The following is a 27,674-nucleotide window of genomic DNA, read 5'->3' on the forward strand; positions in this document are numbered from 1 at the left end:
TTAGAGGTTTTTTTACATTTTTCTGTGTGTTCACTTTTAGTTTCTAACTGATGGTATGCTGGTGAGGGAGATGATGGCTGATCCTTTATTAACAAGGTACAGGTAAGGAAACATGGAATGAATCCTTGCTGAAGTGTAATTTGGTAAACAACTGCATTTTCTTAGACCAAGGTGTGGTTATTATAAATTAAATACCAAAAGTTATGAAAATTATTTTAGGAGTTTGATGACTTTATGTTGTAAAGACTGTTAGAAAATCAACTGATCATTGCAACACCAAACCTGGCAGGATTTGGTGCTGTGGCTTTAGAACAAAAGGTAAATGGGCCTCATGGAGTCTGAATCGTTTCATTTACTAGTTTTAAATGAACTTTTTCTTCCTATTGCTAATCAAATAAAAAAAAAAAATCAACAACAAACACAGGCTATTCTGTTATCCACAAAACCTATGCAGTACAGTAAAGACAGACCTTTTTTTCTTCCACCCCTTTCCAAAAGCTAGCCTGAATAAAGAACAGTAGGTATGTACCGCGTCATGTTATCTACATTTTTCTCCCCGCTTCGTCATTGTGCTTTTTTTAACTTCCACAGTTTTCTAAGTGAATGTAAACAGTAATAGTCCAGCAGCAGATTTCAAATAATGATATTTCTAGAAGAGAGGAAGACACTGATTCTAGTGTCAATCAAACCATTTCTGAAATCTTTCTGCTTTATTCACAGTGTCCTCATGCTGGATGAAGCCCATGAAAGGACTCTTTATACAGATATTGCCATTGGCTTACTAAAAAAGGTTATTTTTTTTTAATGTTCTCTGTAACTGTTTTCATTTTCATCCTTTTCATTAAACTTCTGATCCTGACGGCTGATTAGTGAACCCATTTGAGAGAGGGTGATTTCTAGTTCCTTGTTTATCCTACAGCCTATTGTACATACCCAAATATTTACTTTAGATATGTGATGCTCAGGATCCTCTATTTCCTCCCCCCCGATACTGAAATTTCTCCTTAGATGACATTAGCAAAAAGGTAGTCTTCCTTGTGCTGCTGCTGATCATGTGAAGTGATCTGATAGGGGACTGTTGTTGACTTTCAACCTACAAAAGATCTGATTCACAGCAGAAATTGAGTAAGTTGTAATGGTTACAGACTGAATGCCCTTAAAATGAATATATAAAACAGTCACCAGGTTGTTAGATCTGTGGGGTGATATGAGTGCTTCAGTTCATCAGCTGTCTTGTAGCATCAAAGTATTTTTAAAGAGAAGTTACTGGTAACCTGGATGCTTTAAAATTTGATTCTAGCCTTATATCTCAGAAAATAGTTTTTACTCTGGATGTTCTTGGTCTCTATCCTAGGTTCAGAAGAAGCGTGGGGATCTTCGACTGATTGTGGCTTCAGCCACCTTGGATGCAGAGGTACAGCTCACAGATTTGGTTTGAAATGAAGTGACCTTAAGTGGCAGCTCCACTTCTATTTATATACAGCTTATCCTCTGTGCTGCTTGCTTCTTGTGAAGCATTACTGCTGTTTGAGTGGTGAAGAAGAGAGGAAGGAGTGCAGGAAAAAAAATCTGCTGTAGTTAGTTTGCTGTGTTTGGTTTTCATTTTCTATTAGCAAACTTTTTTGGAAGTGAATTTAAATATGAATCTGCTTTTCATATATTTATGCCTTTTTTTCCTCTTATTGGTGTTGTATAGAAAGATGTTCTCTTGGTTAATCTATTCTAGTAAGAGACATTGGTTTAGCTCTGTTTTGCTGATAGCAATAATTTGAGACACCCGTAGACCAGTAAAAATAAGTGATAAATGAGTAGATTTAATTTCATTAAGATCTTACTAGTTCCCTGATTGACGTGTGGCCTGTGGAAACTTATGTAACTTACTAAAAACGTCAATAACTTAATTTTAAGTAGGAACGGAAGAAATGCTCTCCTAGATCAGAGCAGTGTTTCATCCAGCCTGGTGTTCTGTCTGTAGCAGCAGCAGCAAAAGGAGATGCTGCTTAGGGAGAGCACGTGAGCCTGTCCACCTGCTGTGGGTCTGTTCTCTTTGAGCTGCTTCAGCATCTGCAATGGCTGTAATAGAGATATTGGACAGTACGTTCCCGCTGTTTCCTTCTAGTATGTGTTTATGGACCTGCTGTTTGTTAATTTGTCTTTAAATCTGCTTGATGAAACTGTAAGTCTCCAGGGCATCATGTGAAAGCACTTTTCAGAAGTTTGCCACGTGCTATATAAGGAAGTACTTTATTTAATTTCTTTTAAACCTGCTAGTTTCATCAAGGACCTCCTAGTTCTAGTAGTGTGGGATTTTTTTTTTTTTTAGAAAAAAAACCCAAACAAAAAACCCCCAAACCAGTTTTACATTTACTTTATCTGTCACCTTTGATTCTGTAAACCTCAGCTGTGTGTCTTCTCAACCTTCTGCTCCCCAAGAAGAGCCCCAGCCTTTTCAGACTCTCCTCACAAGGCAGCTACTCCATCTCCTTTATCATGTTCATTGCTTTTCTCTGTACTTTTCTGAACTCCACCGTGTCCTTCATGAGATACGGTGGTGAGAGCTTACATGTAGCTCTGAAGATGTAGGTGTACTGAGACTTCCCTTAGTAGCAAATAACATATGCCAAGAATCTTGGTAGTATGCTGTGCTTCCACTACTTCCACTACTATGTATTCTGTACATTATTTTAGGTAACCTTACAACACTTTGCCTTTGCAAAATTTTAACTGCCAGAAATCACATGTTTCAAATAGCTTACAGTTCGTGTAAAAATAAGTTAATAGGAGCAAAATGATTAGTATGACTATATAAGCATTTGTTTAAATACAGAAAGTTTATGGTATCTCTGTAATGGTCATAAAAGTTGAGATGGATTATTTGGGTTCTTAATGTTCATTCTTTTGCTATTACATATTTAAAATACTTCATGGCAATAGATCTAAATTTATGAAGGTGTCTCATAACGCATAAATCAAAAACTTACATAAATCAGCCTAACTCTGCTTTTACAAAGTGAGAACTCGGTGTTCAGTTAGAGCTGTAAAATTTACTTACTCATCCAAAAATGGATGAGAATGTGCAAGTCCTACCCAAAACTTTTAGGACCAATCATTTCTAAGTTCTTCTTAGCTTTGACTTTGCTACTCCAATAAAAAGTTTATATATCTGCTTTTTCCAACTGTATCAGCTGATCTAATTAATTTTGCTACCTCTTTTTGATCTTTGCTTCTCAAAGTAATAAACATGTAAGACAGTGTATTTGTGCTAAATGCCTGAACCCCAGACAGAATAGAAGGCAAGAAAATCAAACTTTAAAATTTTTAAATTGGCACTGTCAAATTTATGAAGAAAACGTCCAAGTTAGTAGTAACTTAGCCTCTTCATGTCTTTAGGTTTCTTCTTCAATTTTTTAAGTATCAAACTGAAAATGTTTGTTTTTATTTTAATGTAGAAATTCAGGGATTTCTTTAATCAAAATGATACCGGTGACACCAGCAAAGATACCAGTGTGATCCTTACTGTTGAGGGGAGAACGTTTCCAGTGGACATCTTTTACATACAGAGGTGTGTTCCTGTTTGATCTTGCCAGTGGTGATTAGGAGAGTGTGCAACTGTGGTATCATTTTGTCTAGGTTAGAGCTCAGAAATTCCCAGACCAATGGTAAGGAGGTGTAACATTCAATTTGGGAAACATTTGGATATTGCTTATAGCAGCAGACATGTTTTTAAGCTTACTGTAGTGTAAAGGAAACAAATTAATTGCTGTAGGCTGATTCCCAAGGGTGCATCATGAACTAAATGTGGTATGGCTGATGTATAGTGTCCAAAAGCTAGCTCTCTATTTGTTCCTCATGGAAGTGAGGAGTCTGTACCTATTTTTCTGCTAATGTCTCTGCTATTTTCTCTCCCCGTAGTCCTGTTCCAGACTATATAAAATCAACTGTGGAAACTGCAATGAAAATTCACCAGATGGAGAATGATGGTGATATACTGGCATTTTTAACTGGCCAGGTATAGACATAAGCAATTTTTTTGCTTTACAGCACTGTATTGTGGGCTTTGCAAAGCCGCCTCAGTCTCCTGCTTTCCTTAGCTGTGCTTACTTTAATCTTATTAACGATGACAAATATTTCTGCATTGATGGGAGCAGAATTAAGCCAGTCTGAAAGACTTTTAGAAAATGTAATTATGGTCTGATTTATCAAAGCTAGTGATGGATGATAGTTTTTCTCATTTAATGCTATATGCTTTTGGCCTTGTCGATAGGTGGAACAGTATGTGGTTTTTTGGCGCTAGTCACACCTACAAAGTTGGCAGTGAGTCATCATTAATAGTTAAGGCAAATGAAATTTACATTTGTTAGGCTTAACATCTGAAGTCTTTGACAGGAAAACAAATTGCTGTGAGACAAAAATTTACTAGTCTCTTCTGCTCTATTTATACCTGTCAGCTCACTTTGCAGCCAAGAAGAGTAAATGGAAGGTAGCTTATACTTTTTCCAGTGTGGAGCTACTTTGAAGAGCTTCAGTAACATCTTGCATATTTTCAAGATAAATTCGTCATCCCCATTATTGATTTGACTTTGAAAGAGTGAATTGGGTATCTGACAAGACAGTGTCTGAACACTTTGTGGTCTGTGTTTTTTAAGAGTAAGACGCCACAGTTGATCTCTGACATTAAATGTGAAGTTGAGAAATAAGTGTTAATACTGTTACTGTGTCATTCCTGATCAAGACCCACACTATTGTGCACAGTCAAAATAGATTGGCCTCCCATTTTGCTCTCACAAGTTGAGATACACGGGAAAATATGCCTGCTTCCTCCTGAACTTTGTTCAGTCATTGTGATTTTTTGTATTTGTGACATTGTCTCCAGTAACAATGAACATAAATATTTACATGGATATTTATTATGAATAGCAATTTATGTAAGAATATTGCAAAATGGAGGGAGCTAGTCAAAAGATCCTGGAGTTTGAACAACTAAAATTATATTGGGACTATTTTGGTGCATTTTTTTATATATAGGTGACAGCTATGCGATATTAAAGTGAAACCTCTCTCATTCTGTTCCCTGCCTTGCGCTGGCTGTAGGAGGAAGTGGAGACTGTTGTTTCTATGCTCATAGAACAGGCTCGGGCCCTTTCTCGCACTGGAATGAAAAGGCACCTCCGTGTTCTCCCCATGTATGCTGGGCTGCCTTCTCCTGAGCAAATGAAAGTGTTTGAGAGAGTTTCTCACAGTGTCAGGAAGGTAAGGCTGTTGTGTATGTCTCAATTCCTACCACCCAGAAGGGTGTCTGCGTTACACAGATTGTATATATCAGGTTCACATGAAACTATTGCAAACACTTACCAAGGAAGACTTTCTGCATTTCCTAACACTGCCTGTCGGTTTTCAGACTGTGAACCAAGAACATGTTCTCTGGTTTCCCTTTTCATCTTTGATCAGTCCTAGACATGTCAGGTCTAACTCTCCTGTCTACCTCATCAACTTCTCAATTTTTAAGAGTCATTGTACAGCCTTGTATTTGTCTACATCCAGTCGCAGCTTCTGATACTCAGAAGTCCTCTACTTTTACTTGGTTTTATTTCTTTTTATGGTGTAAGTATATATGGCTGTTTTCCACCAGTAGTGGAAAAATTAGTGAAAGAGTGGCTGTGCTGTATTTTCACCTAAGAAACAAGTTAAAACTTGCTTGGTTTTAGTAGAAAAAAGCTGTGTTTTCACTTCTGCAAGTCTTGTTTGGATATTTAACGTCACAGAACTATGTAATTGGTCATGATGAGTGCTTTCTGTGTAGGCAGAGCTTGTGCTGGGGCTGAGATAAGCTGACACAATTACACAGGGGTGACTTGTTATAATTCTTGTACCTGCTGGAGTCTAACAAGTAAAATTGTTCATCTGGCATTGGAGAACATTGAGTATAAATACTTCTTTTCTCTCCAGGATATGACATTAGTCAATTAACTTCCAAGATTTACTGTTTTAATTTCAGGTGAAATGAGGATTAAATTTCCCTCTGTCATCTGTGAGCAATTATTTTTTAATATTTTAGGACATATATATAAGTGTATCTCTGCCAGAATACCGAACATGGAAAGATTAATCAACTCTGTTCCTCTCCTATTCCCTGCCTCACTCCAGTGTTACAAGTAACAGTTCAATGTAACTGAGAAACAGAAAGAAAATATTTTTAGTTTGCCACATAAGAACACTTGATTTGCAGTGAGTTAAATGTTTTTCTCTGCAAACGCTGCCAATGATTTTCACTGCGAAGTTCTTGTATGAAGAGAGAATAAATTTGAATAAGAAAGTGACTGTGAAGCTGTAAAAACTGGGCTTATTTCAAGCTGACAGCTCTTTCTGCTGCATGTACTGTATCCTTTTGTACTCTGGAGTGTGTTTACTGGAACTGTCATATCTGAGATCTTTGACGTGGCTTGTATGGGAATCCTGGTGCACTGATGCTAGGGCTTGATAGTGTAATTGAGATTGGGGAGTTCACAGTATCCTCATTGTGTCTGTATCTCTAGGTGATAGTAGCCACCAACATTGCTGAGACCTCCATCACAGTTCATGGAATTGCATTCGTAATTGATTGTGGTTTTGTGAAGCTTCGGGCCTATAACCCCAAAACTGCCATCGAATGCCTTGTGGTGGTACCAGTATCTAAAGCTTCAGCTAATCAGAGAGCAGGGCGTGCAGGACGGAACCGCTCTGGAAAATGTTACAGACTTTATACAGGTCAGTAATTTGATGTGTAGGGAAAGTGAACTTGCTGGTGTGACTTCCATTTTGTTTTACAGGTTTTTTTAGTGTTAGATTAAGGAGGACAAAACCGTGTTTTTTCTTTCAGCGAGAGACAGAAATTTCCCTTCGTTATTCCTCTGGCTTATTTAGAAATACATTCTTCATATATGCTAAGCATTGGAAACTGAATCCTTTTATGAATCAGAAATGCCAATTGAGCAGGGTAGGTACTATGAGATTGTCAGCAATTGCAAACCTGTAATGTTAATACATCTCGTAGAGTGGCAAGTCTACCAAGAAGTTTATTTTTTAATGATTTTGGTTTCTGAGCAGTTGCTTCAATTTGTAATACCCACTTATGATGCTCTCTTCTGTGACTAAAGTCTCCTTTAGGCTGTGTGTCTAACAAAGGACTCTGGAAATCCTTCAGAAAACTGAGGGAAGACTTCTTTTTGTGGCCCGTTTTTCACAGGAATAGGTGCCAACCCCAAATGCATCTCAGAAATTAATGATCCTGGCACTGTACAAAAATTACAAATAAATCTGTTGGCTACCTAGCAGTGTTCAGAAAGCTGCAATCTAACTGTCTCGGTTATCAGCTGTTTAATGAGAAAAGGCTTTGCAGTTGGGCACTGCCACTGCTTATGTGTCTCAGGTTCCCTCTAGTTTTACTGGAGCTTTAAGACTTAGATCTAGCGTATCTTTTAAAATGTGTGTGTGCTTGCCAGCAGTTGCCATGTTAAACAAAGACATGATTTATTCTCTAAACTTTTGTGTCCAGTGAAGAATCAAGAGTGAACGTCTGCTGCATAATATACCAAGCTTACATAGCTTCTTAAGTGTTTTACTGGAGAAACCATGACTACACTGAAGTTACTTTTCTGTGCCCAAGAGCTGGCCTAATGGCTGCTTTAAGAAACATTTTTAAGTCCCTTTTAAAGTGCACTGAATAGACAGAAGTAGAGGAAAGGTACACTATCTTTGTCTTAGTGAAGGTCTGAGATAGATAGAACAGATAAAGAAGAGGGTTCTGTCTAGCAATTCAAATAATTCAGGTAAAAATAATATATTTCTTGTCTTGATTTGGAGTTTTAGGTAAACATAAGGATGTGTGTGTGTGTCTGTCTTTGTCTTTACTGCAGAAGAGTTGGTTAATGAAAGGTACAGGAATTTTGACCTTACATGAAGTATTTTTCTAGATTTAGACTTTTCAGTGAATGCATTTTATAAAAGGCATTGCCAAATAAATTGTTTTTCAATCCTTAATCATTATTCTAAATATGCTTTTTAAAACCTCATTTAGTTTGAATAGTTACTAAAAATAGTATTTTTATACTGAAAGCATGCTGGTTTTGAACTTTTCCTTGTCCCTTCTTTAAAAAAACCGTTTTTTTTGTAGTATTGCACACTGCCTTTTATTTTCTGATGAAAAATATTAAACAGAAGAGAAATAAAGCATTGCCAGATTTCTGTGAAGAACATATATTTCAAATTTGAAAAGTGGGTGGGTCAGCTACAGAACCAGTAATGTAGCCAAAACCATTGAATTTTCTATTTAAATTAAGGTATCTTAAAATACAGTAATTGGGGAAAGATCATCTTTGTGTTAGAGTTCTTTTAACACGTGTTAAGTATTCATACTTGGTAATTTTAACTTGAAATGGGTACGATTCCATCATGTTGACTACATACAGTAGGAGTTGAAACTCCGTCTCAAATCGCTTTGTTTTCTTCCGCAACAGAGGAGGACTTTGAGAAGCTGCCGAAGTCCACCGTTCCTGAGATGCAGCGCAGTAACCTCGCGCCTGTCATCTTGCAGCTGAAGGCTTTGGGAATTGACAATGTGCTCAGGTTCCCCTTTCTTTCGGTGAGTCCTAGCCTGTGAAGTCTGTCATCTTTACTTGGTGTGAAGAAAGATCACTAGATGATGTTGATAACCCACAAAACCATTAACCAGTAACCATTGCCCTGTTAACTTGGAAAGCATAACTCATTGTCCACTATCGGGCAGCAAAGTATGTTTTTGGGAATCAAGTAGTGCAAGTAACGTGACAACTTTGACTGTTTGTATTCTAGAGTTTGCTGTTAGAAGTGTTGAGAAGTTGAGAGAGGCCGAGAAAGACAAACTCTGAAATTCTGCAAAACTGTAACTGTAGTCACTTTGCACTGAATTTATGAAGAAAAAGGGAAAAAAAATATTTATGGAACTAAACCTGTGCTTGTCTGTCTTGTTAAAAAGAGCAGTACCAATTTTTAGATTTGCTTTCTGTAAAGTTTCTAGCTACTGTTGTATCGATGCGAAAAACTAACATGGTAGCATTAGAAAGCAAGTTAAGTAATTGTTCTGATCACCGGGGGCATCACTGTTGGACAAAGCAAGTACGCCTTTTCTAGCTCGGATCTTGAGAGCATCATAGTGATGATGCTGAGCCTGTTGAGATGGTTTTGACTCACAGCACTGGTGGTCAGTGGGTGACAGGAGGAGTCCGAGACCTCTTTCTTCGTTTTGGATAAGTAGAAAGGTAGGTAGTTAGAACTTAAGAATTTTGCAAAAGAGGAAGATCTAAGAATTTTTGTGAAAACTCATGTGTTCTATGACGATAACTTTAAACAATGCACATTTTTTCTTCACAGCCACCTCCTGCACAGTCAATGGTGCAAGCTTTAGAATTGCTGTATGCTTTAGGAGGTGAGAATATTATGCTTTGCTTTATTTATGGTTACGTTACAGGAGTTATGAAAAAATTTGTTAATTTGGATGTGGTGATTAGAGGGACATTAATCAAACTTGTATTTGAGAACTGTGCTTTGAGAAAGAGAAAATGCAGCCTTGACCAGTGGAAGCTTTTTGTTGCTGTGTTTTTAAGGTGTACCTCAGTCTTCTCTGAATTTACTTTCTTTTCCTCTGGTTATTTCAGACAGGTAAGCAAGCAAAAGGCAGCAATAACTTTCTGGGAGGAACTAGAAATCTACTGCGTAGAGTATAAACTAGAATTTAACTGTTTAGATGGGGGTAACACGTATTTTATGGCTATCTTCTGTGTATTTCCTTCCACCTTCATGGGAGGAACCAGCTATTTGTCCTTTCTAGGAACAGGGCTCTGAGCTGATGAGGGTGTTGGCTTGATTCTCTCGGGCAGATCCTCTGTTTGTGTTTCTTCAGTCCTTACAGAGGGGTATGAAGATACAGAGTTTGGACGCTAATTAGACCAGTACACGAGTTAGACTCTAAATTTACCTGCATCCAATTAGATAAGTTGTTAGATACTCAAGATCTTAGCCTGGTGATCTTTCATTTTGTGTTACTGTGCCAGTGATGGAAACATGTAGCACTTGCAAGTATAAACAAAAAAAGTTGAAAGTAAAGGTTTGACATCCCTGTAGCAATCAAACTGATTGTAATAACCTAGAATTTAGCAAGTTTAATGTAATTGTTACTTTGTTTATTCCTTGGTCAAACCTCAAAAAGCATAGTGTATCTATTTTAAATTTTTCTGTTAGCATGTTACATTCATTATCTGATCTTGATGTGTGTGCAGGAACTCTGCCTAAGCACTGTAAGTAAAATCTGATGCTTGAATTTGGGAGAGGTCAGGCGCTGGACACTAGAATTAAACCCGATAGCGTGCTTCCTGATGGCTCAGGAAAGCAAGTGTCACATGTTAGTTTTCAGACCTTCTCATTGATACAATTTTGAAGGTATGACTGGCAAAAGTTATTAAGAGCTAATCTAGTTATAATTTTAAAAATGAGTTCTAGTCTGTGTCTCTGCTCTGAATGTAGTATGGCTTATGGCTAAAAGACTATAGCTTATGTAGGGTAGTGCTGTTGAAGTTAGTGGTGTTGGTCCTGCAGCTGAGACAAAGTTCAAACCTGTAGCAAGTCAAACTGTTCTGATTCTGTTAGCTGTGAATACATGAGGCAACCACAAAAAAAAACCAACCCTGATCATTCCTAAAGCCAGCACATTTCCTCCTGGATGAATTGGAGCTACGTTTCTCACACTCAGTGTCTGTGTTTCAGTGCACAGCCTGCTTGCCTTTCATGCTTTAAAATGTATAGGAGCTCATTTGCACGCAGCTCGCAAAGAAAGTCTGCTCTAGTTTTAGTATTGAACTTTCTGGTTATGGACAAATGAACAGATACACACAAACTTCTAATGAAAAGCAGAAAAAGCTCGGCTAACAGACCGTGAGAGCATAATTCAAAGTACTTTTCTACTATTTAGCTACTTAACAGAATATCTTTCTTTATTATGCTCTCTGAGTTACTAATCACAGCCTGGTCTCAAATTCAGTAGAGAGTCTGAACAATGCTCTTAGTCATATGGCTTAGTTTTAGGTAGTCCTGCAAGGAGCAGGGAGTTGGACTCTATGATCTTTATGGGTGGGTCCCTTCCAACTTGAGATATTCTATGATTCTAAATGCGTTCCTTTTGGTTTTATTCATTTTGCTGCTGTTGCATACCTATAACACTCAAATCACACTGTAGTAATATTTTTATACATAGTTTTCAATTCCTTTTTGTTGTGGTGAGTGGAATGTATGCTGTCTAATTTTGTTTATAGGAAGAACTGTTATATTGCTGGTTTTTCTGACAGCTGTTTAATCTTTTTGAATGCAACAAACTTAAACAAAACAAACTCAACACAAGAACAAGTAATCAAAATGAAACTCTGTTTGACTTTAACTCAGTGTTTGTAGTTAATTCAAAGTTAACAATATTTGCTCCATAATGTAAACATGAGGAAAAGGGTAGTGTAAAGGAGATCGTGTGAGTTTTGGAAGCTTCCAGAGGTTTGTGGCTGTTTTTACATCACTTACAAATGCTGTGTTGTAACTTGTGGCAGTCTGCTCTCTTCTTGTTCTCGTGGAGCTGCAACTCTCTGCTTGGCCGTGATTTTGCTCTGTGCTGATTCAGTTCCATCTCGCAAAGGAGGGTTTCACTTAAGGCACTTGGTTCGTGGCAACCTTTTCAAGCTTGGAACAAGGACCTTCACAGTGGCTCAGAAGCATGTTGCAAGGATGAATTCACAGCCAAAACCACCTTAGGGAAATGGAGAGGAAAGGTCAATAAACTCACTGATTAGCTGTTTGATGTTTTGGCAAAAGTGTTATGCTCATGGTAGCTTCACAGAAAAGTACGGAGCTGTAACTCTCTTGGCTGCCCAGCTTTTGTAGCAAAGCAGAGAAGTGCTGATGTTGGTGTTAAAGATGGAAAGAAATGCTTGTGCATGTGTGTGTGATGTACGGGTCCGCTCTTCAATTTTTGCTGAAGTTTAAGGTTTTAGGTGGTTGATTATAGAGATTTTATGTAAGTTGCAGAGGTGAAGCTGCCCAAGTGTTTGCAGGTGCAGTAAAGATTAAATTTCTCTTATGCAAGTATGAACACGTATTTCATCATTTGCATTGTAACAGCATGCAAATGTGCAGTTTAGGGTCAGGACCCTGTTGTGCCAATGCAGTGCCAACAGAGTAACTTGTGCAGAGCAGACGCTCTTAAGGCTGAGATAGTTCTGTTGAATAAACACATCACTGTTTTTAGACTGATTATTTTTACAGTGATGCAAACTGATTACATCAGGAGTATCTCTTCTCAGCCTTCTCCTTTGATGCCCCTTTGAAAGTCTGAGTTGTCAGTTGGAGTTTGTTGGTTTTAAGCATAATTTAGGAGGTAAATAGGCAGGTAAAAAGTGGCTTTATTTTTAGCTTTATTTCAGATCCAAGATTTTGTTGAAGATTTGTTTGTAAGTTGTCGCCTATCAGAAACAACCACTCTACCTAAGTTTAAAATAGAGTGTTTTAGTCCTTCAGCCTGTCACATACTAGTGGTTGTTACTTGAAACTTTTTAGTGCCACAGCACTTGAATAATCTCTCCTGAGCATGTTCAGTAAAAATCGTTGCAGTATCTTTTTCTAAGATTTCCAGTTTCCTATATATATATGGATACAGTGGTTGCTTTCAAGATTATTTCAAGAAAACTTTTACCTATTCCAAACTAGTATCTTTTGTGTATATTCAGGCTTACTGCTACAAAGACATCTGTGCACAAGTATATCTATATGTCTATCTCTCCATGCAAAATTGCATTGAGATTTGTAGGATTCAGCAGAAGCCAAAGGATTTTGGCTTGATGCACCTGTAGAAAGTTAAAAAGATGGTAATTTCTCCTTTTTCCTACTTGGGAATTCAGTTATCTTTCCGTAGATGAAAGGCAGCGTATTCTAAGCTATTAATTGTGGCACCACTTAAAATTCTCTTATTGCACTGGTCAAATGAAAGCTATCATACCTTAATTTTTGCAGTTTCTGTGACTTTGTGTTTAAATATATTACTTCATCATTTCACATAAGCTGCTTTTTGTACCTGTTTCTGAGGAAAATACTGTGATGTTACGTCAAACGCCTATTAGGTTTTGTCAAAGACTGTAGGGGTGTGGTGAGTGAATTACTACGTTGTCATAATAAGTGAGATGATAGCATATCAAATAATAGAGGAAAGTAAACACTGGTAGAGGTATCTGTGGGTTTAGATATGCTGACATGAGTTATAGGAGATCTCATTCCTTGACTTGATTTATGGTTTTGCTTTTCTCTGTGAAACATAGCTGAAGTACAACTGTGGTTTTTTTCTACCACATAGTTTGACAAATAATATGTTTATGTATTGCATGGGCCACAGTTGTGTTTCCTCCGTCCACTCTGCTGTGGTTATTTATGCAATCTACAGTGCCCCAAAGTCCTATTATTGGGCTCTTGTTAGTCCCTCCTTGTGTAGCTTTTCTTTTGAGCTCTGCCTCCTTGTCGTACCTCATACAACTTGGCTTACTTGCAGTTTTCTTTTCTCTTTCAATTCTCACTCTTTGCTGCCTTTCTTAGTGATTTCTTTTCTTTTTATTGTTTCCTGTGTCTGTATTCTTTTTATTTATTCTATTTCCTATGTCTTCTTGCAAAGGAAATACTTTTCCATTTAAATCGTTCCCTGAAGTTCCAGCATAGCGCTCTGGATTAGAATATGACCGGGTGATTTGTATGGGTAAACCTTACTGCAGGTATTTGACTGTAGGAAGCCATACAACTGAAATGGTAAACGTGCAGGGTTGCTCAGTGATAACTGGGAGTCAGAAAGCAAGCTGTCGTGCCTACCTCCTGTACCATCTCCAGTAAAAAGGTTACAGTTGGAACATGGCTGACAGTTTAGTTATTGATGTATGAGGCAGACTAAACTGTAGAGAATCTTCATCAGCTGTACATCTCTAGCTTAGATTATATTAAAGTCCAATTATTTTTCTCCGTGATCTAAGCAGATGTGACTCAGAAAAATGACACCCTGCCCCACCGGCTCCAGCACTGCTTCCTGTTTCTACAGTTAAACCTGTTCCATAATTATGCCCTTTTTTAATTCTCATCGAGACCCCTGCTTCCCGTCACCATGAACAAAGATGTTGCTAAATACTTAAAAAGGAGATGCATGAGTCTAACAGCTAATAGGCACTCTGGCCATTGCATTGACTTTGACTGCAGGTTTTCTAAATCATTGGCAGTAGCAATCAAACTTGGCCAAAATGAAGAAACTTGTGTGTTCAAGTATGTTTAAAAAAAAATAAAATACCAGTGACCCATAGGAGAGTAAATGTATATTAAGGAGCACCTTTAAGCTTAGTTTAATATACATTCAGCAATTCTTAGGGGTATTTGCTATATTTCAGCTCTTAATTCTGCTCTTTAGTACACATTACATTCCTAAACAAGACTTCTGTGCTATTTCTGCCTGTATCACAGCTACATTTATTAATATGCTGTAGGTTTGGATATGCACTGCCGTTTAACAGAGCCTCTTGGAATAAGAATAGCAGAGTTTCCTTTGAATCCTATGTTTGCAAAGATGCTTCTGGAATCAGGTAGGAGGAAAAAAAGTCAGATTTTTATTCATGGTCTTGTGTTGAGCAGAGGATATTGCCTCTAGAGATTACAGTGTAGTATTAGACTTTTGCTCAACTTTAAACAAACTATATGCTTCATCTTGGTATGGTGTTTAGTGAAAAAAATTGATTAAACTCATGGACCTCTGTAATAAATAATATGTCTAACACATTTAACACACTAATTAATAAGTGTAACACATTTGTCTTTTAAGTTTTGCATTAAAAACATTCACTGTTATACTCAAGAAAAAAAAATCCATGAGTTTAGGTATTTTGGTTTTATATGCTATAAAAATATATTCCGCTTCTTTTTCTCTTTATTCTGTATGGGGGTGAGTTGAATGGAGGAAGTATTTCCTTTACTGAATTTCTCCACTTACTCCTCAGGAAATTTTGGCTGCTCCCAGGAGATTTTGACAATTGCTGCCATGATGCAGATTCAAAACATCTTTGTGATCCCTCCAAATCAAAAAGCTCAGGCTGTAAGTTTGGTCATGTCCCATTTTCTTTTTGTTAGTTCCACACTTCTGGGTTTCTGCCAAGTATTTTATCATTACAGACTGCAGGTTTGTATGAAAATGAAACAAGGTCTTGAACTGTACCTATTGGTTATAGGTAAAAGAAGAAACTGAGTAACAGTGGGAACCTTGGAGTCCTTTACTGGTGTTAAAAGCCTCCTTTTGAGAACCAGAAACACGAACGGTTATAAACTAATATTGCTCAGCATAAGGGTTTGGGGGGAATAAAAAACCCCAAACAAAAAAAAAAACCAACCCTCCAAACCTCCCCAAACACCACTTCCTTTCAATAGGAACAAAAAAGAAAGTATTAGGACATAGGAAATTCTTAATAGGTAGCAGGAGCCTAATTTTAATGCATTCATCTCTTGGATTTTGGGGGTTTGTTTTCAGTTCATTTTTCTAATTCCAGTTTTAAAAGTGCTCCTGAATGTAGGTGGGCTAGTAAAATATTGCTGTTGCCTAGAGGAACTACCCTATATGGTAACAGTTTTGATAGTCACCAGGAAATACACAGATGAGAGGAACTGAGTGTATTGGGCATGATTTTTGCAAAAATCAATCTGCCTATAAAAATATATTTCTTCTTCTCCAGGCCAGGCAACACAGAAAGTTTGCTGTGGAAGAAGGTGATCATCTCACTATGCTTAATGTTTATGAAGCCTTTGTGAAAGTAAGTCAGTTCAAGCGTATGTGGATTTGCAGGAATGGGAAGAACTTGAGGTCTTCAGTTCTGATTCTGGAACTTCTGGATATAGCATCCTCAAAGCTGAGGACAAGTCTATTGAGTGATAATTCTGCTTTAGAAGATATTCTGGTCATATTTTGCCACAGACCTTCTGCAGTTCCTCTGAACAGAGAATAGAAAGAATTTGGTTTGGGTACAGCATGGAAGTCTTATGGGTAGACATCTGTATTTTCAAGGAAACTGGGATTTCTGAAAGGGCCTGGGAAAAACAGATATCCAATTTCCAAATGAAATTCATATTCTCTCATCTTTTCTATTGATGTATCTGAGTTTTACTGATGATAAACTGCATCTAAATCTAGCAGTCTTTTTTTTTTTTTTAAATTGCCTCATTGAGCATCATATCCTCTTTTTCATTGACCTTATGGATTTACCCTAAGGTTTAATACCAATCTTAATACTTCTCTGTAAGCTGAGGTTTTAGTTAACAGTTTTCAAGCGCTATACGTATTTGGGAGAAGTATATTTTGCTGGTATATAGCACTTCTGTAATAATTTATTTGCAACAGTGTTGACTTGAAGCAGTATAACCACTCAAGTGTTTAAAAGACGACTTCCCTCTCCCCAACCCCAAAGCAATTGGTCAGGCACCAACTGAAATTTTGCCGTTTAAATTTTACATCTGCCTAATTCTCTTGGAAACAGCCAAATGCAGAGGCTCTTGGAGTAAGTGCTGGGTTCTGGAGAAGTAGCTCTTTGCATAGAGAAGACCAGTGAGAACAGTTTACAGAGAAGGTTGTTTACACTTTGAGATTGAAAACAGACTAGTTTATGATATGATGCAATTGTGTGTGAGAACGGAATGACTGATGCTATTCTCTTTCACCACATATGAAGAAATGAAGCACATCTGTTTGAAAATACCCCATGGCATTTGTTCTGCTGCTATTTAGATGTTGTTTAAACATGTTTTGTAGTTACTGGTGTTATGTACCCTTGTTAGTTGCTATGTAAATAGGTAATTTTCAGGGAAAACTACAATAAATATGTTGTAGGAGACAGAAGAAAACAGAAGAAGACTATGCGATCCAAGAGAGATTAGTTTTTGTTTTGCTGATGGTATTTCATTGTAGTTTTTTCTATTCTTCTCACTGTACAGCACAGCAAGAGCTCTCAGTGGTGTCAAGAACACTTTCTGAACTACAAAGGGCTTGTTAGAGCTTCTGTTGTAAGAGAGCAGCTGAAAAAGCTTCTCGTCCGCTTTAAAGTGCCAAAGAAGTCCAGTGAAGGTGAATTTTTTTTTTTAAACTGTTGTCCAATACATATTGAAGGTAGTCTCCAAATTGCCAGTCTGCTTCCTGCTTTTCTTGTAACTTTTGAAGTATTTTCTCCCTGGCCTAAAAATAGTGTTAATTCAAACCAAATTTTTTTCCTAAAAATGACTGTAGAGGAGCATTTTAGCCCACTTTTACAATTAATGTTTAGTTCAGTCTTCATTAGTTAAGTTTTCCAGCAAGAGATTTTCACCATTGAGTATATATTTAATGGACAGATTTACCAAGAGTCATAAATAGGTCACCCCGTTCCCTCTTTTGACTTTTCAAAAAGCCATTTTCCTTATATGTTCAAAATGATGTACAGTCATTGGGAACTGATTTCCAGCAGTGCTGTGTGTGCATGGATGCCATGAGTAGTTATCAGCACTTATCTCTAACTGCTCTGCAAAATCAGACTTCAATGCTTAGCTGTCACACAAGGTTGCTCTAAGGACTGTGAAACTATCTTCATGGAGACACCAGTAGCAACAGTAGTTTTTTATGTAGTAATTTTGATTTGCTGTGAAATTGAAGTCAAAAGAGATTGCAGGGTTTGTCTGCCTTCAAGCCTTTGCTCTCAAAGCCTGATGCAGTGTGAAAAGTTGAGATGATTAAGTGATATTTTAGGGACTTTGCCCTTCCATTGACTCATTTTACATAAAAAATTCTTTTCTTCAGGTGATCCAGATCCCGTATTGAGATGCATAGTTTCTGGATTCTTTGCTAATGCAGCTAAATTCCACTCTACTGGAGCTTACAGGTAAATATGTATAGCTTCATTACAACTGTTGCTTAGTTTAAAAGCTCCTTTGACTGGATATGTCTAAGTATAACCAACAAACAGATGCTTCTCTAGACACCTGCAAAAAGAAACAAATAGTGTTTGATTTACTAAATATTTGAAGTTTTGTATCTTCAGACTGCTTCGATGTTTATCTCTTCTCTTTGGCAAATATAAATAGTTATTGATGGTGGGAAGCTGTTACTGATAGTAATTAGCTTGTGTTAATACAAGTAAGTACAGTGTCTCTGTTGTCACGCTCCCAGTGCACTGAAAAAGAGGCTGAAACACTACTTTTAGATTTAATGTAGATAGAACTCTTTTAGGACATTAAATTATTATTTCTTCCTTTGGCCAAGATTTAAGCCTCGTTTCATCTGAAAGCCTGTTCATTAAATGCAAATGTTTTTAATTTGCTCCAGCTCTTTCATTGTTGCCTTTTATTAAACATTCTTACTGGGGATGAAAGGAACCAAATGTTAAGCAATAAATAGACGCACGGTCTGAAATAGTATCTTGCTTTCAAGGACTATCCGTGATGACCATGAACTTCATATCCACCCCACTTCAGTGTTGTATGCAGAGAAACCTCCACGCTGGTAAGTTAAAACTGCTTTCACTTGCTTTGTGGTCTTTACAAGACATTCTCAGCATCCATACATTTTCATGAATAACTTTTCTTCGTCAGTGGAGGAATAGATGTAGAAGGTCATGGTTCCCACAGAGAGAATTCAATTGGTATTTCCTTTGTGTCTTTTTGTAGGCAGTATCCAAATAAATCAGGGAAACAGAGCGACGTTCAACTGTCAAAAAACCCTGCAAAAGTTGGAAAGCAGAGTCAGGTGACCCTTTTTTAATAGGCACCATATTTTGCCCTGCAAATTGCTCTCTGAGTGGTCTCTGTAGCTAGACAGAACTAGGATTAATTTACTTTTATTAAGCCTATTAAGTAAATGTCCTGTCAAATAGGTGCTGCAGTAATTGCAAATGGCTTGCTAGGAAAGGGCATACATGTCAAATGCATGATGCAAAAAGTTTGAGAGACGTTATGGCTGTCTAGCAGATTGAGGAAAGAAGTGGTTGTACTTCCGTATTCGCTGGGATATTACAATTCCATTTGTGTGTTAGAGATGCTCAGATAACAATTAGAAATGTGTTTCTAACTACCAGGTCAGCATGATCAACCTGAAGTATTTGGACTCTTGTCCTTCTTTGCCTGTTGCTGAGACTTTGAAGGATAAACTTGGCCAGCGTCATCTGTTATCTTTGAATTTGGGCTCCTACACCTGTTGTGTAGGGTTTGCAGAAGTGTAACTGATTGGAACTCAGCCATCAATTACATTGGCTCACAAAATAAAAATGACTCTAGCTCACTTGTTCTTCACTGTACCAATTCTTCATGGCTGAGTTGAGCAGACTGTAGCTAAAGTAATTCTTGCCACTGAAACCAGCCTCATTCGTTGCTGTTTTGCCAGCTTTTTTAACCTCCTGTCACTGCTATTAAAAATAAAACACGATTTGTTTGAAATCGTAATTGAAGTAAAAAGAATACTTTGCAGATATGCTTCTGAAATTTTCTAGCTTATAGTAGAACCTCCTGAAAGAGGTTGGGTTATGGGAGAGTGACAGACAGTAAGAAGAATAAGTTGAGAAGAAAATAATCTGGAAAGAAAGCGTAGTGGTAGGCGAGTACTGGAAGAATTCTTCGCTTCAGCACACACCTCCTTCAGGGCTCAGCTTTTAGATGATGAGCCCTCAGTGTGGAACTTCCATCCCAGCCTTGGGTACTTCCAGACATATAGAAAAGCAGAACTGTAGGCAGTTAGCTGGAAGTCTTAACTGACAAAACCTTAAGACTGCTCTTTGCTTCACAGTTTGCTGTTGGTGGCAGCAGTATTGCTGGAGTTTTTGGGAATACTGATTCTGGGCTTAAATCCCTTTTTGGGTCCCTGTGTTGCAGAACGGGCATGGAGCTGTCTTCCAAGGCTATGTGGTATTGCCACCACCAGCCTAAACATGCTGTTGTCTCATGGCATCCTCTAAGACAGGAGTTTGACTTACTCAGCAAGCCTAGTTTCAGTGTTACTGCTGCCTGGGCACCCATCCTATATTGAGGGCTTCAATTCCCTGTCTGTTACAGGTGTATATAAAATGTGTTCTTTCTTGTTTGTTTTCCTCAGATTTCTCTTTAGTTGTATTAGTTGGTATGTCTCAGGCGGCATTTGACAGAGAAGAGAATTTTGGACTCTTTCCTCTTTGCTTTTGAGACCAAAATACCAATTAATGAAGAGACCACAAACCTTGTGGGTTTGCAGCTCTACTGTGTATAGAAGGCAGATAATGGCTTATGGTTTTGGTGACTAACCCCTCAGTGCGTGGGTTTGTGCTTCCTTGGTAAAAATGACTTTTCCTATTGATGGGTGACTTCAGAAATAGGTTGCCCATGCTGGATTGAGTCCACGTGCCTGGCTATTTCTAAATCTTTTACCAGGAGATGTTGTGGCAGCAGTTAAAGCTGATTTCTTCCTCTAATCCTTATCTTGCTTGTCTGCAGAAAGGCACCAGGGATAGTTATGCTGTGATTTGTGCCCTACTTGTTATGGGTCCAGGGTCTTGGTGCTTTTGACATCCTTTCTCATGATATCACAGAGTAACTAATCTTCTCGCTTCCAGAACATCTGTTATGAATCCCCCTTGGCCCCATTATAAGAAATATTCTTTCTTTTATACCTTGCATCCATTTGTCCTGGTAGTATGTGAAGGTGTTTTTAATGGCAGTCTAAAGGTTTTCTTAACGTAGAGTACTCTGAACAACCAGAGGGAAAGAGGTAAGAGCTGTATTATAACTTAAAGACACTCTTGTCACTCTGTAAATACTACCTCTGGCAGCATGTATGTGAAACTGTCTAAATATGCTGTTAATCAACTCTCTCCCTCATTGCTTTATAGCAAACACTTTTTTTCTTTTTTCCTTTCTCCTAGGGTAGTCTACAATGAAGTCATACAGACTGCTAAATATTACATGAGAGATGTGACTGCCGTTGAATCTGCATGGCTCTTGGAACTGGCTCCTCATTTTTACCAGCAAGGAACGGTACGGAATCAGCATAAAGCCCAAACGGTACCATTGCTGTATTAGCAGCTCTTGTATCTGAACTTTTTAAGTGTTTATGTTTTGTTGTTGTCTATTTAATGGTACAAAAATGAATTTATTTTTGTTCATTGTGGTGGTTTTAATATAAAGAAAGAAGATAATAAATTGATGCATGAAAGCTTTTTCCCTGTTATCCAGACAACAGACATGATGTCAAAGTTACAAAATAACGTATTATTCTGGTAAATGAAGCCTTCAACCATTTTACACTTGAATATAGACACTTGGTAGCACTTCTCTGAACAGCACTGTAGCTAGGCAGTGGTCGTAGTTTGCACAATAATTTTGCGGAGTCTTTGCAGGCTTCGCAAGTTTTTGTGCAAATTCTGAGCCTTTTTTTGAGCATTAGTTATGTTTACTGCAAAAAAAATCAGCTCTGATCTGTTCAAACTTCCAATGGAAAAGAACAGCTGCTATTTGTTGCTAACCTTTATTGCAGATTCTGTTGTGTGTGATATACATACCTTTTCTTTACAAGTATCTTTTAATAGTTGTCACCATCCTTTATCAGCTCTGTCCCATGTGAATCTGTCAATATAGACTTATTCACTGGTCATTCTGAGAACTGGATTGGTATTAAATATTATCTAAATGTTAGTTATGCTGGAGCTGTTGATACCACATTGCATATAAACATTGTACAGGCAAGACTGCCAAATTGATCTTGCATGTGCATTTCCTATGGGAGATTAATAACTACTGAGCTTTATATTCTAAATTAGTGAAGTATATCCAAAATACTGCGTGAAAAAAATGTACTTGCATATCAGACCTACGCAAAACAAGAGATCTGTTTGTGCATGTGAGCAACCATGTTGCAAAAATGGCTGCTTCTGAGTTATATATCTGCTACGCTATTTGACTTTTCTGAGAATCTGGTGGTTTTTTCTTTCACTTCCTGGGGTTTTTGGAAAAAAGAAAAACACTGTGGTGCATGGCGCACCTTCAGACATGCCTCTGTGGTTACAGTGTACAGCAGCATGGGCATCTGTCCATGTAATTGACTGGAGAGGGTTGGTTTTTTTTATGTTGAGCTTGGATAATTCATTTCAGTTATCCAGACACTTACCATCTATAAATCCACTTACTAAGTAGCTGAATATTTCCTGCCTTTTTTTCTATAACGCATTTGACAAAGGCAGTAATGACCCCTGCAGGGTAGACCCCCGAGTCTTTAGCTGCTGTTAGACATTCTGCAAGCATGGTGTAAAAAGGAGATAAGCCAATGTTCCAGCTGGATCAAATCTGCTCCTGGAGTAATTAGTCCTTTTGACTCACATATTTATGTGTTGTAATGTCCCATACACAACACAACATCCCATTATGATATGAATTCTCCATGGGCTCAGTTTTGGGGTGAGGTTTTCCTTTAGGTAGGTGCTGTTGGGGAATGTGACTCAATGACTTGTTCAGGCAAAACTTGAGTTGCTTTTTGTAAGTGAAGAAGGCTTGTTTTGAATAGTACTACCTACCTGACTGAGAGAACATGTTTTTCAAGGTAGTACTACTACTGTTGTAGTTATTCTATGAAATTACATCAGAACCTAATTTCTACCATTGCTATCCTTTTGATTTGATAGAGATGAACTCAATTTGCAGCATGACTTAAGCATTGCTTTCATCCTAAAATAAATGGAAGCTCTGGAGGATAGTGCTAGTTTTGAGGAATATTATCTTTTCCAGTTTGGTCAGTTATCCTTATCAGCCAAAAGGCTTGGGTGTCTTTATAAAATGTTTAAAAATTAGAAATATTCTTGTGTTGTCAAGCTTTGAATTATACATGTAAATTTTGAATAAGCAAGCCATTGCAAGGCACACAAATTTATGCTCATTTATAAACATTCAGACACTTTTTCTACTGAAGGATACATCTTCGTGCTAGTAAGAGATTTGTGAAATATGAGAATTTTTATTCCTCTATCAAGTTAAAAACAAATTACAACTGAATAGGATTCCGTGTGAAAAGATTTTCTTCTACAGCTTGATCATGGTCTCAGTCAATTATGTCTCATTCCAAATTTTGCAGGACTTTCTTCATGTTTTCATTCCACATTTTTGTAGGCCTTTTTCTTTAGTGTTTTAAAGGTCCAATGCAACTACAGCTGCAGTGTTAATACATTAGTTAAAACCTTGTACATGTACGTACTCATAGTGTTTATGTGCCTGTGTTGTTGGGAGCACATGTCCTTTTCTGTGCATTTTTACAGGCTGGCAACTTGCTTCCAGTGGGAAATTGTTCCTATACTTGCAGTTAGTACAGAAGTACTAGAAGATGATATTTTTATACCGAGCCAGAATACCACTTTGGGATGCATGTGGGTTTTCTATTTCATGAGTTTATTTTAGCTATATCAGTAACAAGCAGAGCTTGGGCAGGGTGGTCTTTGATATTTGTATAAGAATTTATTTAATTTGGGATTAAAGACTGAAAGCATTCTAGTTGAACATTTTTCTAATTGTGTATATGCTAAGCAATTTTTCTTTTCTTTTTCTTTTCTTGCAGCATCTTTCCTTGAAAGCGAAAAGGGTTAAAGTAGATGACCACTGATTTGATGTGACTTAAGTCTTGTGACATCAGATGCAGAACCTACCAGTGATTTCAAGCTGGCTACAGTCCATTCAGCAGTTAGTTCATCAGCAATTTGATCTTACATCAACTTAAATGTTTAAATGCCTGCCAGGATCTGTAGGGGTTTATGCATGACCAGTACATTGTAAACCTATGTAGCGCTTGCATTGTGGACATTTTATTCTTTGCCTACTTGACCACTGTTGTTAATCTGGGCATGTTGCTCCTTTTAAATAGGTAGAAAAACAATTTAAAAAGTAAGAGGACATACAGGACCACAAAAAAACTGAAGCCTTCAAGAAGGAAACTGATTTCCTGGTGTGGTACGGCTGCCTTATGAGAGTGGGGAATAGGGTACCCTGCCTCCTGTTACCTAGAGCACTGTGACTACTACCGGCCAAACTGAGCCTGACTCCTGACAGCAGGAGCTCAGGGCAATGAACTAGCCCTTGAAATGCAAGGGGCTGCCATGGAAACATTGATTTCATGTTGGACCATCCCAAACTGGTGCAGCTTGTGCTCCCAAGCAATAAAAGTCTCCTGCCTGAGGTCGACCTGCCCCTGGCTCCCTATGCTGTGACAGTCCTTCTGTAGGCAGCATTGTATAAAAAAGTCTTGTTTCCGTACATGAGAGTTCCTGTTTGGGGAGGGGGAGGAAGAGTAGCTCAGTATTTTTAAGAAGAATTAATTTTTTGCTCAGTCAGGGGACTATACACATATATTCACAAACAATCAAATTCATAGATGGGACTTTTTTTTTTTTTTTTTTTTCTCCTAACAAGAGAAAAGATGTTAGCTTCTCACTGCTTGGAAATACCAGAAAATTTCAGCAGGGGTATATCATGGAACGCTGTTTTTTAGCCTCTGTCATTCAGCAAAGATGAAAATGTTCTGTAATTTCCTATAAGGAACACAGTCCTATATATTTCTTTTATTAAGAATCTGTTCTTTGCTGCTTGGGACTCTTCTTCATGTGTTACTGTAAGAGAAGGATGCTCTGAACAGTTGCTTTTTTACTCGGGACTCCATGGCTACTTTTCAGTAAGGAACTGTACCTTTTTGTGTTTTAACAAGATAGCTTGGATACATGTATTTATTTTTTCCAACCCTATTGATATTTATTTTAGAAACACATTGCTTGAAAATTTTATTTTTGTAAGACAACTGATTTGATGAATGTGTTTTTGGCATGTTAACTATAATTTTATTTTCTTTAAAAAAGAAGTATGTAAATAGGCAAAAATTTCTACATAGAACAAATGCCTTCCTCGTCACAGGACTGCCTTGAAAACTTTATTGAGAGCTTCTTTACCTTCTCCCTTCCAAACACCTGCAGAGAGAACATGTTCTGTCATGTGCAGTGTAGTCTATTCAGTGTCTACGTACTGACTGCCAGCACAAAAAGATGTATCCCTCTCCATGTATGGCACCAGCAGCATGACAAACCGTGTCACCTTCCTTCTTGTTTTCCCTGTGAGTCTCACCTTTGTATTACTCTTTCTCCTAGAATGGAAGCTCTTTGGGGCAGGGACTGTCTCCTAGCCAGTGCTGAGAGCAGTGTTGGCACTTACTAAAAAGATTCAATTTGCATTTTTTTTTTTTTTCTCTTAAAGGATCAGAGAAAGAGCTGAATATGAAGACTTGTGAAATATCCGTGTCTCTCTGTCCTCTGGAAATATTCTTAAGAAAAATAAAACCATTGAATCAAGGCAGCTTGAGTAGTGGGTGATTTCCCAACACACTGGGTGGTTGTACTGTGCTGGTCTGAATTGTGATGGGCTGTCAGGGGATGACCACTTCATTTGCCAGTTCTGAGCATTTCAGGTGGTTCTGGAGAACGCTCTCCTCCAGATGTACTTTTTCCTGGCTGTACATCTGCAAAATTTTGTCTTGGAATGATTGTGACTCCTGCTAAGTTAAGAACCCAGCGATGTGAAAGCTTTGGAACATGCTGCAAGCAATTGTACTTTTCTAAGACTGAGTGCAATAGGTCTTTGTAAACAAAAACAGAAATTGAGACTTGTTTTTTAGTTGTTTTACGAACTATTGAGGTATTGCCAGAGGTGTGTAACAGGCAGACTTTATACTAGAGATGCAGGCTAAGAATAAGTGGTTTCAGTATCCAGATTCAGGTTACCTTTAGAGAGAAAGCACTGCTTTCATCGGAAATGTGGACCCTTTGAAGGTGTTTGAAGACGGAGACTCAAAACTTGAAAGACCTGAAAATCTCTTTACTTTGTAACATTTTGGCCTACAGCTCTCTGCTAGATTTGTACATAGCATTATGCTTTAAATAACTTTGTTTAAGGAGATGGGCAACTGTGCCTTGTTGTTGGCTCTTTGCTGCATAAACAGTCTGTGTGCTATTTTGGGGAGGCTGGAGTCATTTGAAGATGTTTGTAAAGGAGTTTATAGAACAGTTTAAGGATTTTAAACCTGGCTTTTAGAGAATGAGGTTAAAATATTAGGCTCTTGAATTAAAATGTTACTTGAAATAGAAGTCATGCCACCACTGGCAAGGAGATAGATATTTATAAAAAAAGTAAATTTACAATCCATTAATGTCAAATTACTGTGGGTAAAAAAAGAAGCTATACTCCTGAAGTCCATCAGAAAGTGCTCTCAGTGTTTCTACTCATGACTTTAGTATTGTCAGTTACAGAATAAGATGAAGCTAAACTGGAATAAAAATTCAGCCAAGACAATATTGAAATATATTTCTCATCTTGTAGATTAAAAGTAATTCAGATAAGCTAATGAGAAAACAGTCACAACTCTTCCTGGTTAATCTGAAGAAAGAGACCAGTAATTAAAAGACTAAAATGAAAAAAGGGAAATAAATAAGGCAGATGTTACTGCCTTTTCTTCTCAGTGCTTTATGATAAAATACTGATATAATAGGATATATAACTGAGCCATGCACACAGCAATATTCTCTAAAGTTTAAGGTAATGCAATGTAACTTATTTTTAAGCTGTGAGTTACTTTTGTACGTTTTACAATAAGCACATTAGAGACAGGCATCGGGGAAAAAAGTGGTAAGTCAGGTTGCATGCGTTTTTAAACCAAAAAAAAGTAGTTTACCAGAATCAGCTATCTGCGTGACTCTTTCTAGATCTGGTGGTTCAGATCTTTTCTGGCTCGTGGGCAAGTGCAAGCAGTGAATAATTTCCCATTCCAGCAAATGGAAAAACAGGACAGAGTTGCTAACATGGGGAGAGCGTGGAGCAGGCGTTCTGCGCGAGGGAAGACGGGACTGTAAGACACTAGAAATGTTTCAGTAATTCCAGCCGTATTCTGCAAAGACTCTTCTGATTACGAGGGAGGGCTGGGCTTCTCCGATTCTGTTGGGAGCCTCGGTTGTAGGACAGGAGGGAGAGAAAAGAGCAGAGAAGCAGAGAGGTATCTGCAGGGAAGGTGCAAATGGGTGCAGGGTTTCTTCATCCTCTGTTCACATGGTGACTCATGGCAGTGCTTTGCTTGTTTACTGCTCCGATTGCTGCTGAGCAGGTGGTTACTGAGCTGCTGGCTTGGCTGGTGGGAAACTGAACTTCCAGAGGCTGATGGGGAATTAATTAGCTGAGCCAGTTTTACTGTGCTTGTCCCTCTGTGTGACAAAGTTTGTGACAAAACCCCTGACCAGCAGTCCTGGGATGAGGACCGGACTGCTTATTCGTGGGGCAGGCAGCTGCTGATGCAGGAGCAGAGGCACTGACTTCAGTGCTGTGCAGGCTGTATGAGGCTGGGCTGAGCCATTCGCCTTGCCATGCTGGAGGTGAAAACCGCCTAGACAATACACCATCTTTGGATTTGAAAGGTGGTTCTATTCTGAAATGCAGTGGTCAAAATCATTCCTTATGTTTCAGCTGCTGTCTTTACCAAGGGAAAGTAGCTGTGTCTGTTTTTTTTCCACCAGCCCTTCAGAACCCCCTCATTTGGGAGCATCAGTGTGCATCGGTACCTGTTGTCATCC

General features: G+C 38.1%; 1 protein-coding gene across 4 annotated transcripts in view; it reads left to right on the forward strand.

Annotated features, from left to right (window-relative positions):
• DHX35 (DEAH-box helicase 35) overlaps positions 1-25,413 on the forward strand; it is a 32,840-nt gene extending 7,427 nt beyond the window's left edge. For 2 of the 4 annotated variants that reach the window (XM_087750327.1, XM_087750329.1), the window contains 17 exons: positions 41-102; positions 721-790; positions 1,355-1,414; positions 3,450-3,562; positions 3,913-4,009; positions 5,092-5,250; positions 6,534-6,744; positions 8,493-8,617; positions 9,385-9,439; positions 14,556-14,651; positions 15,063-15,157; positions 15,789-15,866; positions 17,041-17,170; positions 17,876-17,957; positions 18,506-18,577; positions 20,961-21,099; positions 23,636-25,413. In XM_087750327.1, coding sequence (XP_087606453.1) covers positions 41-102; positions 721-790; positions 1,355-1,414; positions 3,450-3,562; positions 3,913-4,009; positions 5,092-5,250; positions 6,534-6,744; positions 8,493-8,617; positions 9,385-9,439; positions 14,556-14,651; positions 15,063-15,157; positions 15,789-15,866; positions 17,041-17,170; positions 17,876-17,957; positions 18,506-18,577; positions 20,961-21,099; positions 23,636-23,680 — 1,689 coding nt within the window. In that variant the 3' untranslated portion in view covers positions 23,681-25,413. The remainder of the gene's footprint in view (positions 1-40; positions 103-720; positions 791-1,354; positions 1,415-3,449; positions 3,563-3,912; positions 4,010-5,091; positions 5,251-6,533; positions 6,745-8,492; positions 8,618-9,384; positions 9,440-14,555; positions 14,652-15,062; positions 15,158-15,788; positions 15,867-17,040; positions 17,171-17,875; positions 17,958-18,505; positions 18,578-20,960; positions 21,100-23,635) is intronic. The other 2 variants (XR_015703073.1, XM_087750328.1) reach the window with 2 other exon arrangements.
• Positions 25,414-27,674: the final 2,261 nt, after the last annotated feature.

The sequence above is a fragment of the Nipponia nippon genome, unplaced genomic scaffold, assembly GCF_047370975.1.
Source record: "Nipponia nippon isolate SJK-2023a ecotype South Korea unplaced genomic scaffold, ASM4737097v1 scaffold_13, whole genome shotgun sequence".
Classification (NCBI taxonomy): Eukaryota; Metazoa; Chordata; class Aves; order Pelecaniformes; family Threskiornithidae; genus Nipponia; species Nipponia nippon.